This window comes from Populus trichocarpa, chromosome 8 (genome assembly GCF_000002775.5).
Source record: "Populus trichocarpa isolate Nisqually-1 chromosome 8, P.trichocarpa_v4.1, whole genome shotgun sequence".
NCBI lineage: Eukaryota > Viridiplantae > Streptophyta > Magnoliopsida > Malpighiales > Salicaceae > Populus > Populus trichocarpa.
Window position 1 is genome coordinate 11,844,911 of NC_037292.2, and position 17,661 is coordinate 11,862,571.

Genomic DNA, 17,661 nt, shown 5'->3' on the forward strand with positions numbered 1-17,661 from the left:
AAGTGATTACGAGTTCAAATCTTATCATTTTATTTTAATCAAGTAAGGTTATTGGATTGAGATGATTTTTTGATATAGTATTAATTTTATTGATTAAAAAGTTACGAGTTTAAATTTTATCATTTTGTTTTTATTAAGTATAAAGTAATGTGGACCGGCCTCAAAAGATGTGTTATGATATAAAACTATTTTATAAATTTTTAAAATGAGATTGTTATTTGACGGTTGAAATTGACAGACTAGAAAGTATAGAATAGGAGGGTATTATATCAGTTAGCTACCAAAATCTTGACATGGTTTCAGGCCAATACCCGTCATTGGACTGGGTGGAATATTTTTGCCATAATTCAAAACATATTGGGCTTGTAGAACTAGAAAGATGATCGATGAGCCTAGCGAAACACAATAACAGACCAGGCTCTAATGTTACCAATGCTTGGCCTGAAGCATTTGCCGAGGAGTGACAGCCTTCGTCGGGCTCTTTATTTTTCTTTTCCACTGGTTTCAATGGCCAGACCTGACATTTTACTACAAGGAAAGGTTCCTATCAAAGAAGTTGAGAAGGTCAGACTCAAACAGTTAGAGTGTATTTGGTATTATGGTGGCTGTTGTGGTTTGAAAAAAATTATTTTTAAAAAAGTACTTTTAGTTGTGGTTGGTTTGAAAAAATAGGTGTTTGGTTAAAACTGTGGTTGAAATTGAGGTTGAATAAAAAGTAGTTTAATGTGTTTGGTTAAGAATTATTTTGAAATTAAGGTTATAAAATAATTTTAAAAAATATATATTAATATTGATGGTTTTAAATTTAAATATTGTAGAATTAATTACTCCTATTACATCATGAAATAAATAATACTTTATATAAAATATTTTTTTATTATTCCATTAAACTATTTATAATTCCATTACGTACAAAATTTATCCGATAAGAACTACAGTTTTCATAAAATTTTGAGCGTATAATAAAATTAGATAAAATATTACCAGGTATAAAATTGATATTATAGTGCGAGTGAATTTAATTCACTATATACTAGTTTTTCAGGAAAAAAAATATTGTTCACATCATAGTGCGAATGAATTTAATTTACTCTAAAACTAATTTTTTTTTAAATGTAAAAAAAAAAAAAAGGTGTGTGAACAGTGCAATTCACTCTTGAACAGTGTATGCTACACTGTTCATGCTAATTAAATTTAGCGTGAACAGTATCCACAAAGCAGCAAAATGCTGCTTCTTTTCCTGCGTCTCGGACGCGAAAAAACGTGGACCCATACACAGTAAAATGTGTTTTTTTAGTTACCAAACGAGTTGCATCTGCGTTTTAAACAAAACGCAAACGCAACATCGTTACCAAACAGGTTCTTAATCTCTGCAAAATATACAGTCCAGTAGCTATAAATCAATCCCGATTGATGTATTTATTTCTGCAAGTAAATAAATCGAGGTAAACCGTAAATGGATCGAGCACTTCTAATTGCTCGTACACATGAGTAAACAAAAACAACTTTCATTGACAAACTTGCTCAGCTACTGCTCACAATAAGATGCCACAGCATTTAACAGATCTGCTGGATCTTGGAGATGGGTAGGGATACATATTATCTACATAAGCTACCTTGTTATTCAAGTGTCTACACAGTCCTGACACAATCATTCATGTATGCCTGGACGCACTAGGATATTCTACGGACCACCCAATTATTGGATTTCTTTTATTATAGATTTAACCTGGAAAGTTAACATCTTGACTGAAACAGGATCCTTCAAAATTGTAGAGATGGGTAAGCTAGTTAATCCAGGACTGGATAGAATAATTGCATTCGAAGGAGTTCACACCACTGATGTGAGCAAAAATATCCGAATCAATCACATCTTCTTCTTTCATTACTGCCTGCAGGAAAAAGAATTGCAAGCAAGGAAAAACCAGTTATTGATTAACCAAGAAACCTTTTCTGTTAGATATGAGAAGAAAAGAAAAAAATAACCAAGAATCTCACTTCTTCATCCTCATCATCTTCATGATGGCTGCAAACAGTCCTGTGAATATCACCAAAATCATCATTCTTTGCGAACCTTCCTCTGACTCGAGGCCGGCTGTCTGCCAGTGTTTTGCGGCAGGCATACTGCAAATTTGATCAAATCATTAGCGATGAAAACAAAAAGAACACACGCACAAATCATTCAGGCCAAGTGCAAAGCTTTCCTTGCATACATATATGATCATGATATCTCATATATAGTTCTGTTTTGGTGCGTAGGCAATGTAAATATGGGCTGCAACCCGGTTTGCTAGATATCTCTACAGAGAGGGAAGGTGGGAGACAGATAATACCTTAATTTTCTTGCTGAAATTCCTCTCATTCCTTTTCTTCATATACCTATGGATTTTCTCCCTCCTTTGCTCAACAGAAAGTTTGCCCACCTTGAAAGTTGAATCTTCCAAACTTGAAATCTCTGATGTCAAGGGAGCAGAACTCACATGCCCCCCCACCAAATTTGGAGTTTCATTGCCAAGTGCCTTACAAAGACAGATTAAAAAGATAAGTGAAAACAAATACAACGTCAATTCCTTCAAGAAAACCATATCTGAAGCACACATGCTCTGCTATTTGGGCCTAAGAAATGCCACTACTCTCCAAGCTGGTGGTTTAGTTATTGAAAAGTTTAATTGTTTGGCTTTGAAAATCAATTCTGAAAAATAACTCTCTTGGTTTATCAAGATAAAAAAACCCTCATTTCTCACTTGGCATATGCTCTCTGTAGAATGGTAAAGGTTCTTCAATTTCCTACCTTAAATTCTTAACTAACAATGGTAATGATATAATTCTGTATGCATTGCCAGTACCTGTAGATCACGAGGGTTAAGAACATGCTGGAGGGAATCAGGACAATAAATTCCACCATTATCACCCTGAAAATCCAATTCTAGTGTTTGCCATTCAGAACCCATAATAATACCACCATCGAACATACCAGAACTGTCAGCGGATAATGAGGCGGCATTCAGAGTTCCAGCAGGCATGTAAGCACCCACTGCAGGTCCAAGAAACGAACAAGAAGGTGATGATGGGTTCAAAGGTACATAAGAAGGCACCGAGGACAGGCAATCTTCTTCAAAAACAGATGACAATGGATGTGCCGTGAGTGGGGCAGCAGGGTACTGGGAGAGACCATCAGCAGATACAAGATTTGTTAATGTGAGTTGGGGTTGTACTAAAGAGAAATCAAAATGGTCATTCTGGGTAGCGATAAATTGAGGGACAGACAAGGTGGGAGATGGAGAAAAGTCTATGGAAGCTGAGAGTACATTATCAAGCTCATCCTGGGAGTCAAATATTATGGACAGATTACTATTGATGTTGTGAGTATTGGCAGCTGTAATTGTTGTGGTGCCAGTGGTTGTGGTTATAGGGGTTGCGCTGTTATGATTACCATTGTTATCTTGGTAGCTATTGTACTTGTCGATATCTGGTGGCAATGGAAGATTGTTAGCACAGGAAGAGTTCTCCTCATAGCAACAATTTGAGCTGGAAGTGACTTCTGAGTTTTGCAGGGTTTCTTGGAAGAATTCAGGGTCACAGAATTCCAAAATTTGGTCACTGACGGGGCTCGAAACATCATCCTGTAAAATAGTAAAGCAACAGTGTCAAGATCATTAACACAAGTCATCGCATGGCTACTAATAAGCTGCACTTATCTTCTTATGCAAACCTTATAGTTTGATGTTTTACTACTATGATTCAGATTGGACTTTCCTTTAGGCATACGCCAAGAATGATTCTTCATTGTTTGCAACGTGGTTCCGCTCTAAATCGCTTAGGCCATGATATGATAAAGACATGCAGCATAAAAGGCTAAAATTCCCTAATCAAGCTGATTTTCTGCATTTAAATCATCAATGATAGAATGAGAGTTCATGATAATATCGGGTTCTAAGCTGCTCTCACTTTTTCAAATGTATTCTCCCTGCAAAGTGGGGACGGTGGGTGTCTAAGCATTGGGTTCCAATTCTCTGTCCTTGCTATATATGTATCCTTGGACCAGAATGGAGTGGAAGGAGGGTGCTGAGGGTAAGGGATTCATGTGGGCAAGCACCTAGTCTAGCTCATATAAGTGCGGTTACCACGTTCCAATCTAGTTTCTATATTTGATCAAAAACAAAAATTCTCCATGGGAGAATAATATCGTTGTCGATATTTACGTATAAAGTCGAAAGAGATGTGTATCTGTGCACCATGTGATATGCGGGAAGTAGTACACCCAAGATTAGCAAAAAGACCACATAGCATTAACAAGAAGTGTGTTCATGGTATGTTTCTTTCACTCGTTATGTAGCAGAAGCCGAGCTCAAACAAACATTCGGAATCGAAAGGCAATTAGCTAGGAAGACCCAATATGCTGTCCATGTGAGCTAGGTTCTGTCCTTTGGAACTTACATCAATCTAAACTGACAAAAAGAAGAACAGATTTGATATTCCTTGTACACATATTCTATAAAGGTCTAAAGAAATTGGCTGAAATTGTTTTAATGTATGGTCAGGATCTTGATACTTTTAATTTTATTAATGTGGATGTTCGGGTCAGCATGTACGCAGCTCGACTAATTTCACATATCCTATGATTATCATTAACGTAAGGATCTTCATACTTACTTTGGCTGATGGTGCCCTTAAGATAATATTGACAGCGTTAATTTGCATCATTTTGTGGCCGGCGGCCATACGCTTATCATTGAAGCAAGTACTCTTATGCTTCACTTCTGTATCATTGAAATCCAAAGGAGATAGCTACTTTGCTTCATTCTAAATGTTTCTGTAATCTCTTTCCCATAGCAGTAATACATTTCTAATTCATAATTAAATAAGAACATTGCATCTAATCGTGCAAAAGGACTGATCTAAGCTAAATATATATATGTTGACCACCTCCCTTAATTTGCTGCAAGATCAATCTCGCTCCATTTCGAATACGAGATGTTTGGATCTAGCTCTGTTATGATCTCTTTCTATAAAAAGCTTTCCCTTGTATAAAAGAACAACTTGATTGAGAACTGATCATAAACATTTAACCAACCCTCAAGAGAAACAAGAAAAGATACAGGAAAAGATGATCAAATCGATCGAGCTAGCAAACATTACACACAATCTAAAAGAAATCTGCAAATAATGTTCACATAAAATGAGCTAACATGTATATGCATGCATGCATGCATGCATGCGTGCGTGCGTGCATTAAACGGTAAAAAAAAAAACAAAGAAATAAAGAAAAGAAACTTACAATAGGAAGCTGCTCCGGTGGATGAATCATGTCCTCCAACATTGTTTGTATTTCTTGACTAATTAATATTGTAAGCTAGCTGTATTCCTCAAAATCTAATTAATATGAGAATTAATTAAGCCTTAATTAACTTCTTTCTCGCACCCTCAAATAGCATCGAGTGATAACATTAGAGAAGGGCTCTTTTTAGACGAAGAAGATGATGATAATATATAGTAATTCAAATGTTTTACGACTAAAATTAACATAACCCAATACTCCATTAATACTAAAAACAAGAAAGAAAGAAAAAAGTTCAGGGAAAAAGAGAGAGAAGGTGAATTATTAGCAGTAATACTTCTATGTCGAGAGACAAGGAGAGGATGTTTGTTTTTTTGTTTTTTTTTTTTCTGATTAGCTAGGAACAAGGAGGGTGTGGGGTGTCCTAAATAGTTAGTTACTTACAATTTAACAATTTATAGGAGGTCCTGGGAGTTGTTTGTCCAGTCAACTTGTCTTTGTGTCAACCCGACAAAAAAGGTTGACCCCAAGTTCTTTACTTCTTTTGCCTTGCCTAGGTTATCGCCCTATGGGGTCGTGAAACGTGGCAGTCCTAGTGAAGTGGCATACTGGTGACGTGGCTACGTGCAGCTCGGTTTGGGAGGGGTCAGAGTCATTATACGTCACTTGATACGGTCAATCACCAAATTGGGCTGACCAAGTTTTACTCTCTTTCTTCTGTTTTGATTTTCCTGCCGGTTCCTCCTTGCCTCATACACTTTCACCCCATGCGGTAGGTTTTTTTTTTTTAATTATATTTATTTTGAAAAAAATATAATATTAAGATATTTTTAGTGTAATTTTTGGATGATTTTAATTTTTGGATTTGATTGTAACTTCTCTAAGATTTAATCAATTGAAGATGATGGTTAAGAGAGGTGGACATCTTCTATTTTAATTTGTTTGCTTTTTGGTCCAAAATAAATTATTCTCGAATATTTTCCTGGATGAAACTTTCACGTCATGGCGTCCTGCTTTTTTGGCTCAATTTCCTTATAATAGAGCACATGATAGACAATACAAGTTCATATGATTATTGCTCCCATGTGTGCTGTCATTTCAGCACAGGGCAGCAACGGTGTTCACCTTGTTGATGCTGTTATACATGGGCTTCGAGAATATCATGTTAAAATTTCACATTGTAATTTAAGAAAAGAGAACATTGACAGCAATGAAATCTGAGGTCTTTGGTTGACCTCATGAATCGAGCTGGAGCTCAAAACTAGGCTCTTGTTCTGCCATGGCCTCATGGGCTGTTGAAGCTCAAAATCAACTTTCTTTAACGTGTTCACATGGCGGATCAACTGCATAAGCACCCATGATCAATAGATCCTCTAAATACCAGGTTTCTCTGCACAACCTACTTCTGTTCAAATCCTTCCAAACACAGCACAGGATCCCCTGACTCCCCTTGTTGCAAGACGCGTCTGTCTGTCTTTGCAGCAATTAAAGAACGTTTCAGGCTGCCTCATGCTCGCGGTTCCGCCTGCCTGACTCGTTTTGAGACGTCAATGTCCCCCTCACCTGGCAGTGTAAAGCAGGTGTTTACCGTGTTCTGTGGAAATTTCAGGAGAGTGAAAATCCTTCTTACTCTATATCGGAAAGTGGAAACTATTATTCTACTCAACTCCGATTAACACACGTTGCATCTTGAAAGATCAAACATGATATTCCTTGTATTGTTGGGGTCGGAAGAAGGAAGGAAATTTATCGACAAACCAACTTTTCACACGGCTGCTTTTATCCAATATTCCAAATGGGAACCTCAGCAAGTGCTATAGCTGAATAAAAGAACGGACACACAAGATTTAAAATACTGTTTCATATCACGCCAAGGAGTTCTGTCCAGTTGTTGAGATGGATGGATCGAAGTTAAAGTGCTATAACTTCAAGATTAGAAAAACATCTATAGATCAACAGATGCAACTAGAAATGGAATGAAATCTTTATATTGATTGAAATTTCATTACAAGTTTTATGAAGATACGATGGAAAAACAAGAACAAATAACTACACAGTATCTAGATTTCTTCTTGAAAACATGATTAAAATACAGAAGAAGAGAATTACAGTGCATGTTCAAGATGATTCCCAGACTGATTTTGCTTCTGATTTCGCCCAGAATATAACAGTTTCTCCTACGGATTCCACAAACAGCCAGCTTCCTTCAACTATCCATTCATTGGCCACCACCTCGTGCTGATAGACTAACGCTTACCTGATCATGATCTTTATCACTTGGAGTTGTTCAGCATATTTCTGTCACTTTCCTAAACTTTCTGCGATCCCAGCTATAATTGCTTGACGGATCATGTCTGTTATCGCATAAAATCTTAAGAAATTCGATTTGGTGCAGCTAAAGTTAAGAGTGCAGATTCTACTGTGTATATATCAGGCATGTGGGGAACTGGGTCCTCCACACAAAGCAGAGCCATGACTCGTGACAGGATGAGAGGAGGGTATATAAAACTTTGCAGGCCATGGCAAGTGATTAGCATCTAATTCAAGGTTTCCTTATCTATATTGTTTTTCCTCTGCTTTAAGTTCTAATCAGAACTAAAACATTAATTCTAAGGATTCTGAAATTCAAATTACAAGCAGTAATTTTTATTATATGTACAGAGAGGATCAAATTTGTTGGGGGATATATTTTAGCTTATCAGTAATATTGAACCGATCGAAATCTGAATAACTTTGGAATCTCTCAGATGTACATTACAAATTCATCATGTTTCCCAAAGATGTTCATCCTGACGTGGGTAAAGCCCTATCTATTTATAAGAATAGGCATATAAAATATGCGTCTCTATCTACAATCTACATGAATAAAAACGTGACTACTCAATCCCGATAGATACAACTCAACTAGTCGGGTTTTAAATTTGTTTTTTAGAAATTATAAGTTCGAATCCCATAAATCTCAGGGTTATTGAAAACTTACATGATCGTTAACTTCAGAAACTGTAAAATTAATCAAGGTATATATAAACTGGTTCGAACATTCATATTAATAATAATAATAATAATAAATAACTACAAAAACCTGTTATAAGGCTCCAGTTATTTCAGGTTGGGTAGGTTAATTATAGTTAAAAAAAAGTTGGTCTCGTTTCAAGATTTTTATTTAAAAAAACTAAAATAATATTATTTTAAAAAAAATTCAGAAAATTCAAATCAAATTTTAATAATAAAAATACGGCCATCATATGGTGAATGGGTTACAAAAACAAATTGGGCCATGAGAAACTCATTAATGGGCCAAAAACCCAACCCCTTCACTTAGATCGGTCGGTCTTCTATCCCTACACACAGAACAGATATTACAGTCCCTAGCTAGCAATTAAAGTCCTGCCTCTTTCTTGCTCCAGCTGCTGCTGCTGCTCAATTTTCCCCCTAATAATCTTTCATTTTACTTAATTAAGCTGTAGCTCTAGCCAGTCGCCAGATAAACCCTAACCTCTCTGTCCACAATGCATTGCTCAAGTAAGTTTCTCGCTTTCTTGATAACTTTGTTTTTCTTTTATCTTCTGTAGTTTCTTATCGATCTCTGTTTTTTTTCCGGACAGTATCCGGCGAGGTTCCGGAACAGCCCGTCGTTTCGAAGAAGTCTGGGCTTTTATATGAGAAGCGCTTAATCGAGAGACACATATCGGTATATTTTGCTTTTTTTGTTTTGTTTTTTAAATTCTAGGGTTTTAGCTTCTAGCTCTTTAGGGTTTTGCTTTTTGGCTTCTTAGAGTATTGGTAGAGCAACAGAGATTTTGATATTTTTTTTTGTATGCTTGAATAAACGGGCGAGATGTTATAGGCTAACAGCGTCATCAATGAAATTGTTGAAGCTACTTGTGTTGGTTATTTTGTGTAATTACCGAGGAAGTATTAAAAATTGCAAAGGTTAGGGTTTGCAACACTGAGGTGACAAAAAAACTAGCCAAGATTTATTTAGGATTTTCGTGTCTTTCCAAATCTTTTCGGACGTGCAAGAACAAGTTCCTTGTATAACAGGAGGGAGGGAGGTGTAGCTTTTGTTGCCTACGGCTGTTTTTTGTTTGCCGAATCTATAAAATTGAGCTTCACTTTGAACTGCACTGATCTATAAAGTTTCTTTTCAGGAAACTTGGTATTACGCTTGATAAAGCTTGCATTGTTGTTTATTTTCTAATCAGGAATATGGAAAATGCCCAATTACCGGGGAACCACTTACCATGGATGATATTGTTCCAGTCAAAACAGGCAAAGTATGTTTATTTCTAGTTCTTTGTTTTGATTGTTATTGAAGTCTTTATATCCCACTGTTGCAGCATCAACCATTTTCTATACTTGATTAGTTTTTTTTTGGATTTCTTGTAGATCGTGAAGCCGAGAACTGTACAGACTGCTAGCATCCCTGGGATGCTTGGGATGTTCCAGAATGTATGTTTATCAACCATATGATACCCTTTTTGTTGACTTTCTAACTTCTAGCTTCACATGATAATAATAGTGTGGCATTAAGATAGGTGTCACTGTAAAGTTGTAAACTCTTCTCTGTATTTCTTCACTTTTCAAGTTATAAGGCTTCAAATAATTAACTGTTTTACTTGTAACATATTTGAGAGGGATGCTTGCCTCCATCTAGTTCTCCTCAAATTATTGCTATGACGTTGATAAGCCTCCATTCCTGGTTCTATCAAATGTCATGTTCTTTATCCTTTACAGTATAGATTTTAAGCTTCCCTAGAGTTCAATCATGTACGACTGCCATATTTGTTCTCCTTGAAATGTTTTAATTTCCTCATCTACTCCATTCTTAGATGACTAAATTTTTTCACTAGGGAATCCTTTAGTGCCTTTAATTTGTTCATTAACAAGTGCTAATTATCATGGTGGCTTAGTTACACTCTTTAATTGAGCTTATTTTACTAATATGTTTTCATTTGATTTTGTTTGTAAATTCTTTCTTGATCTAATTGCAGGAATGGGATGGCCTAATGTTGTCCAACTTTGCATTGGAGCAACAATTACATACAGCAAGGCAAGAGCTAAGTCATGCATTATACCAGGTAATAGCCTCATCATTAAATGCTTACTAATATGCTGTGCTTTTGACAGGGCATGTTTGGTATATCATCTTAACTGCAAATGCTGATTTGTATTTTTTGCATCTATTATTTAATTTTTGTTATTTGAGCGTTGTTTAAAAATATTGTTGCTTACTTTTTCACTTGGCTTCATTTTAATCTCGTTTGGTTTATTATTGTTTCATCTTCACAATGATCACGAACCCTTAATCCTTGTTGTATGTGAAATTAGCAATGTATCAGTGTTCTTACTGATCCAGTGGTGGCTTTTGATATGACTTTCAACCGAAATGGAAATTTCCTTTTTCTTTACTGATCTAGAGAGTTATAACATTGCCTGTTAACATGAAGGCTCTATTTCAGTGAGGTCTATTGTTGTGGTAGAATGGTCTGTTTATTCTTCCCAATTTGAAGCTGCCTCCTTTCTGCAAAGGATTTGGAACTATTGAAATTGCTGCACCCCCAACATTTTGCATAAATGTTATCATCTAAGACCCTGGAAGTTAAATTGTATTTTGAAATTTTATTTTCAATTTTTTTATACTCCACATTAGCTTTCGTACTGGTCCAATCCTAATTTCCATGTTCTTGCTTTTTCATAGGCTCAATCCTAAAGTTTTTACGCTAGTTCTAGTTTCTCTTTTATCTTTTTTTTTTTTTTCTTTTCATTGGTTGAAAAAACATTGTAGGTTGGATTATTGATATTAGCACTTGCATACTTTACTTATCCAGTACATGGACTCTGGTTGTGTTGTTTCTTATTTTGGCAGCATGATGCTGCTTGTCGTGTAATTGCAAGACTTAAAAAAGAAAGAGATGAAGCAAGGTCATTGCTTGCACAAGCTGAGAGGCAGATACCCATGTCTGCATCAGAAGCTGTTACAGAAAATGCTTCAGTTCTTAGCAATGGAAAACGAGGTTTTTCTCTTCTATCCTTTTTGGTTTTTCAGTTTTTCTAAAGTTTCTTATCAATATGTATTTAAGTTATGTTGGAATCACCATAGCTGCCGAGGATGATGATTTGGGTCAACCTGGGAAGAGAGTACGACCTGGAATTTCTGCTAGCATCATTACAGAGCTTACAGACTGTAATGCAACTCTTTCACAACAGCGGAAAAAGCGGCAGGTATTGATTCATGTTAATGTAGGACTACTTAATTTTTGTTGGTAGATTGTGGATTTAGATACTCTATTTTGGTTGAATCGTTTTGGAAATCATATCTCGTTGCATGATTTAGTAAAGAGTATAAGGAATGAATGAAGTTACAGCCTCTTGTTTTGTATGTGCTGCTTGACTGATTTGATGCTTGTCTTTCTCTTCCCCTTTTCACTGTTAGATTCCTCCAACATTGGCTCCTATTGGTGCTCTAGAGAGGTACACCCAACTTTCTAGCCATCCACTTCACAAAACTAGCAAGCCGGGCATCTTATCTATTGATATCCAATATTCCAAGGTAAGAAAATCTATACACACTGATACAGTTGGTGAATTTTACATATTCGCCGGGTTTGCTTGTTTAGAAGATTTTTATAAGCAAATAGTTTCCAAGTTGCATTTAGTCATGCACTGTTCTGTTTTCTGAATTTTGTGGAAACTGTCCTCACTTTGTGTGACTATTCACTTGTACGTCAAATTTAGGCCACTTTCAATTTAGTTACCGCATTTGTGCTGCTCTTGTTTTGTTTAGAAGATTTTAATAAGCAAATAGTTTCCAAGTTGCATTTAGTCATGCACTGTTCTGTATTCTGAATGTTGTGGAAAATGTCCTCACTTTGTGTGACTATTCACTTGTACGTCAAATTTAGGCCACTTTCAATTTAGTTGCTGCATTGTGCTGCTCTTGTCTTGTACTTGAATATAATGTTGCATAAATTGCTGCTTGTAGCATATTTGATTATGAGTCTATGACGTTGCAAAAATTTCCCAAAACTGCATCTTAATGACTGATGAAAGGTATAAATTAAATCATAAAGCGGGAGATCAAAGCATGCAAATATAAAAATTAAAGTGGTTTTATGGAGGTGGCTTATGCATGTTTTCTAGAAAAGGCTCTCCCATCTGTTTTCTCATGCCAGTGTTCATGCTTTAGTATGTTAAGGGTTTTGCTTCATTAAGATATCAGACATGGGATTTTCTTTGTTTGGCTCTTCTCATAACACTTTGTATCTTATGTCGGGAGTGGATGACAGGAGCTTGTTTCGAGTTTATATCATCTAAATGTTGTCTAAAGTTGCAACAATTTTTAGCTCTCTTGTGGGAGAAAAACTAAAATTAATGGGCCAGATAGCTTTGCTCACTTGATGATTTGTGGCGATTGATGCACCTTTTCTCTCTGGTCTTCAGGATATCATTGCTACTGGAGGGGTTGATGCAACTGCTGTAGTCTTTGATCGGCTATCAGGACAGATTGTATCTACACTCAGTGGTCACTCAAAGAAGGTTGTTATCTTACTTTATTTATTTCTGCTTCATGCTGCATCAATGCTATTGAGTGAAACTTATGGCTTGTAACATCATTTTTGCTGTAGGTTACTAGTGTGAAATTTGTAGCCGAGGGTGAATTTTTCTTAACTGGATCAGCAGATAAGGTAAGCACCGTTCAATTTGGTGGGCTTAAAAAAACTTATTATTTACTGTTGTTGTGCCCCTCCCCCAGCTTGGTAAACTCACATAGAAACTTACCCATCATCTCATGTTTATGTCCCAACATTCCTTTGGTGTGTCCCAAAGTATTTTTTGACCTGTCAGTTGTGGCTATGAATTATAGAACCTAAAAAAATCATGCTGTTTATGAGAAACAAAAGCATTCGACAGAACTATTAACAAAAGTATGCAGTTTCTAAAATGTATTGATCTAGGCATTAAAATTGAAACAATGGGAGTAGAAGAGAGTTGAAACCATCCAGGTTGGCTGTCATAATCATCTTTCAGGAGCTGATTTGTTGCAGTTGCTCTCTCTCATTCTTTGCACAAGTTGGAAGGGATAACTTGACCATGTATTTAAGGTCTTAACATTTAACCATTAAATCCAGCTTAACAATCCGATACCTTTCGACAAGATTTTTATATTGCTGCAGTAAAAAAGACCACTGATTGAGATAATAGTTACTACAAGAGTGATTTCTTGTTCGCTCTAGTTTAGAAATGAAGATGTATTTGGAGGATAGCTGGTGGACTGATCTGTTTGAATAATCTCTAAGCCTCAACTGAAAGGATTTAGATCTTTTCAAAACTAGTACTGGAGTTAAGGTGCCATTTGCCAGAACTTCCAGAAGTATTGCAATATAATCTTCTTTATGTAGGATTAACTCATCAGCAATCATCAGTCTGTAATTATAGGAAAGCACTGTGAGGTTTCTTTAAGAAAAAAGGGGTTCAGATTGGACCATGGGAATGTAATTGCAATATGCCCTTTTTTAGGGAAGGAATTTTTATCTTGAACAGTGATTTTGTGTCATTTAGAGGTAGTGGATGTGGAAGCAATTGCTGGTGTGGAATTGGATCTCCTACAAATAAGGTTGCTGGCATCATGGTTATGGATTTTATTTAGTAAAGGATTAAATCGCGAAACTATGTCCATTGCGATCTTCAAACTTGTTCTATGTGGAGCTATAGTGAATCCTTTTGCTTACCTTATGATGAAACTGGACTTTTTTGACGAGCTATTGCTTTCTTTTCTGTCACCCTTTCCATTTCTAATTTCTTTTTCTCCCATTAAAGAACTGAATTTCTGGCAGTTGGATCATCTCATCCATAAGTAACCATTCTTAATTTAGTGTTCCTAGGCATTCATCAAGGATTTAATTTGTTTTCAAAATGCTGCAGACCATTCGTGTGTGGCAAGGATCTGAAGATGGCAACTATGATTGCAGACATATCCTAAAGGATCATACTGCGGAGGTAATTACCTTTCAAAACCACATTGATCTTGTTTCATAACCAGTGGCTGATTGTTAGCCTGATCTTGTGGATATAAATTCCTAATATTGGTTCTGTTTTGATAAATCTAGGCATATTCTAGATGGATACTTGTTTTAATAAAGTCCAATGCTTAGGTTTATGTTAAATAGAATGGAAGATAGATGACTTTTGGTAATGGGGCCTTTTTAGATTTACTTTAGATAGCTTTGGAATCGGGCCAGTATCAAATAAATTCCTTTTTTCCATGTCTCTTCCCTTTACATGTCCACATTTGAGGGTAGCTCAAATGAAATTCTCTAATATGCAAGCTTGAGGCCATGGACCCAAGCAAGATTCATCGTGTGCTGCATTTCATGCATGCCTTGTACACCGAATGAAAATTGCAAAGCAGTGGTTAAACAAATAACTCATCCATTTAATGTTTTCATCTTGTGAATTAAATTGTCACAACTAGTTTATGCCTACAAAGGGTTCATTCTGTGACCAATCAAATTGAATTAAGGAAAAGCATCTGCTTTCCCTACAAGGTGGTGCCATTGCTTCACCATATTTTGCTTCGCCATTTTTTTATTATATAATACTTGTATGCTTACAAATTCTGTCAGGTGCAAGCTGTCACTGTTCATGCAACGAATAACTACTTCGTGACTGCTTCTCTTGACAATACATGGTGCTTCTACGATCTCTCCTCTGGTTTATGCATGACTCAGGTCCTCCCCCCCTCTCTCTGTTTTTTTGTGCGCGCGCTCTTACGTGTGTCTTGCACACATTCACAGGAGTCCTTTTCAATTTTTTTCCTGATTTGTGAGTTATGTATGAAGATTGATTGAAGACAAATTAAATGCCAAAATATATTAATTTATCTCCTGATCTGAGATTTTCACTTTTATGACTGGTCATTGTGTTCCATTTAATATAATGGACCTGCAGATAGAATCCATGAAGTTCAGGAACAATTAACAATTTTATCTAAATTCAAAGAATTGAATCCTTCTATCACATGCTTGTGGTCTATTTCATTTTTTTTTTGTTTTCCATAATACTTGTTAACGCTGACAATTTAACAATAAATTAATGTTCAGATGCCCATTATTCTCTTTTTATGATGCATTTTTACATGTTCAAAATGTAAAAAGAGGCATATTTAAAAGGAATTAAGATCAGACATAGGTAGTGAATGGTGGAGTATGTTTTTGTATTGTATGACTCTGGAGTAGTTTCTTCTGTATTGCGGTAAATTTTTCTTCAGGCTCTAGTTATCAATTACAAAGTTCAGTTTCGTTAAAATCTCCTCTTTCAGACAAGGTTTCTAAATGTTTCAGTCATGTTAATTTTCTAAACTTTATAGTTTTTATTTCAATTTTTAACATGAAAATTCCCTTGTGTCTGTTGGATCTGTTTCTGGATGAACTATATAATGATCAATTTTGCAGGTTGCTGACACTTCCAAAACTGATGGCTATACATCTGCTGCCTTTCATCCTGATGGTCTCATCCTTGGAACAGGCACTTCAGAAGCAGTTGTTAAAATCTGGGATGTAAAAAGTCAGGTACACAATCACTATTGTAATTGTTGTGTTTATTACCTTTTCAAAGTGCAGCGTGTAGAAGGCAGACATGTACCAAATAAAACCTTCATTTGTTGATTTAATTAAAAATATTTGAAGTTTTACTTTTCTTTTGTTTTTTGTTTATATGCAGGCCAATGTTGCAAAATTCGAAGGTCATGTTGGGCCCGTAACAGCAATATCTTTCTCAGAAAATGGATATTTCCTGGCTGTAAGTATCATGTTTTTTTCTGAACAAAACATGCAATGATGGATGATCTGACATGCTATGATCTTATTTAATGTTTGTACTGGACAGACTGCCGCCCATGATAGTGTTAAGCTGTGGGATCTGCGGAAATTGAAAAACTTCCGGACACTCAATCTATATGATTCTGATACACCTACAAACTCTGGTGTGTATTGCTATGGTTATGCTTTTCCTTATTTATATGTGTTGCAATTCATGGCTAGTGGCTGCAGCAATAGTTCCTATGACTTTGTATGGTACCGCCCTAGTCAACCTGTTTTCCATTACCTGACAAGTAATACTTGCTATGATGAATACTGTGTAAAGTGGTTTTAAAAACTTAAAGCTCGTCTATGTGGAATTCTTTCTTTCTTCTCTTTTTTATTTATTTTTTAAGCCTGTTGTTGACCTTTTTAGTGCTCGGGTTGGGCAATCTTGTTCCACTGCAATATGCAATTTTTTTTTTTTATTGTGAAGGAAGATGTAATGGTGTTCCTTTTTTTGTTATGGCAGTGGAATTCGACCACAGTGGATCTTACCTTGGAATTGCAGGATCAGATATAAGGTGCTGTCTCTTATGGCTCTTCAAATATCTAGTAGTTTTTAATGGATTTTTAAGAATTGTCCGTCTGAAGTTGGATAACAGCTCTGCCTTTTTACTTAACAAAATGTTCTGGGTTGTGCATAAAGTTTTTCTGATAATGCTAATAAATTTGTTTCTTCGTTGCAAGAACATTCTTTGAAGCCTTTTCAGAAGAGCTATTATGATTTTGTTTTCTGCAATATCCTGTAAACTCTTATATTTATATCGTCTAATTTTGTTTCTTGTACTTGCGCAGAGTTTACCAAGTTGGCAGTGTTAAAGCAGACTGGAATTGTATCAAAACTCTTCCTGATTTGTCCGGAACAGGTTTTTCTCCTTCTCTTGCTATCATTACATGTTGCTTCCCATGTTTGTTGGACTGACAGATGCTCTATTATTCTACTCGTTTGCAGGAAGAGCAACTTGCTTAAAATTTGGTCCAGATGCCAATTACATAGCTGTGGGATCAATGGATCGCAACCTCCGGGTATTTGGCCTGCCTGGGGATGAAGCTCCATTGGAGTCATGATGCACCTTTAAGTTGCCTGATTCGGAGAGTTGAGTTCATGGATTTCTGCAGTTGTTGCCACAGCTTTTACTGGGCTGGCGCAGCAAAACAATAGACTGAGTTGTTTAATTATGCGGTGCCAACACTTTATGCAATTTCCAGACATGGAGCAGGGTGGTTGTCTGGGATTTGAAGAACTTAAATTCGAGCTACTACTACAGCCAGTCATTTTGTATTCATGTTGTCATTGGAACTTCCAGACCATTAATCTACACAGTGAGGTGTTTGGGGGACACTTGATACTTGTTAAGTGCTCATCTTTGAGGGATGGAATATGGATAACCTTTTGAGATTTGTATTTGATTCACTGTAGTAAAATGTAGTAGTTCAATTGTGTTCGCATCTGCCATGCTAATTGACTGACCTTAGCTCTGCTGCCCTGGTAAGTTGACAAGCATCCTTCAAAATCCCCCC

General features: G+C 36.2%; 2 protein-coding genes across 3 annotated transcripts; one reads left to right on the top strand and one right to left on the bottom strand.

The window, feature by feature from the left end:
* Positions 1 to 1,492: 1,492 nt before the first annotated feature.
* On the bottom strand, positions 1,493 to 5,691 carry LOC7480888 (uncharacterized). Of its 2 annotated transcripts, none has more exons than XM_024606960.2 (5): positions 5,279 to 5,691; positions 2,847 to 3,623; positions 2,334 to 2,519; positions 1,999 to 2,124; positions 1,493 to 1,892 (listed from the first exon to the last, which is right to left on the bottom strand). In XM_024606960.2, exons 1-5 carry the CDS (start codon positions 5,318 to 5,320, stop codon positions 1,788 to 1,790), a joined length of 1,236 nt encoding a protein of 411 aa, XP_024462728.2. In that variant the 5' UTR covers positions 5,321 to 5,691; the 3' UTR covers positions 1,493 to 1,787. The 2 variants fall into 2 exon arrangements, with proteins under 2 accessions (XP_024462728.2, XP_002312602.4); XM_002312566.4 differs by lacking the exon at positions 5,279 to 5,691 and adding an exon at positions 3,713 to 3,991.
* A 2,937-nt stretch (positions 5,692 to 8,628) lies between these two features.
* On the top strand, positions 8,629 to 17,589 carry LOC7480889 (pre-mRNA-processing factor 19 homolog 2). The gene is made up of 18 exons (XM_002311658.4): positions 8,629 to 8,800; positions 8,884 to 8,969; positions 9,484 to 9,555; positions 9,668 to 9,730; positions 10,273 to 10,359; positions 11,148 to 11,295; positions 11,382 to 11,503; positions 11,715 to 11,831; positions 12,722 to 12,817; positions 12,907 to 12,966; positions 14,204 to 14,278; positions 14,905 to 15,009; positions 15,733 to 15,849; positions 16,001 to 16,078; positions 16,166 to 16,262; positions 16,610 to 16,661; positions 16,936 to 17,006; positions 17,093 to 17,589. The coding sequence occupies exons 1-18, from the start codon at positions 8,788 to 8,790 to the stop codon at positions 17,206 to 17,208; spliced, it is 1,575 nt and encodes a 524-aa protein (XP_002311694.1). The 5' UTR covers positions 8,629 to 8,787; the 3' UTR covers positions 17,209 to 17,589.
* Positions 17,590 to 17,661: the final 72 nt, after the last annotated feature.

Bases quoted from the DNA above. Each gene is read 5' to 3' on its own strand.
- LOC7480888 (XM_002312566.4), bottom strand. From the start codon at position 3,787: ATGAAGAATCATTCTTGGCGTATGCCTAAAGGAAAGTCCAATCTGAAT. The intron at 2,520-2,846 runs GTACTGGCAATG...TGTCTTTGTAAG, and splicing joins TTAACCCTCGTGATCTACAG to GCACTTGGCAATGAAACTCC. The intron at 2,125-2,333 runs GTATTATCTGTC...TCAAATTTGCAG, and splicing joins ATTTCAGCAAGAAAATTAAG to TATGCCTGCCGCAAAACACT.
- LOC7480889 (XM_002311658.4), top strand. The intron at 11,296-11,381 runs GTTTTTCTCTTC...GAATCACCATAG, and splicing joins TCTTAGCAATGGAAAACGAG to CTGCCGAGGATGATGATTTG. The intron at 12,818-12,906 runs GTTGTTATCTTA...TTTTTGCTGTAG, and splicing joins TCAGTGGTCACTCAAAGAAG to GTTACTAGTGTGAAATTTGT.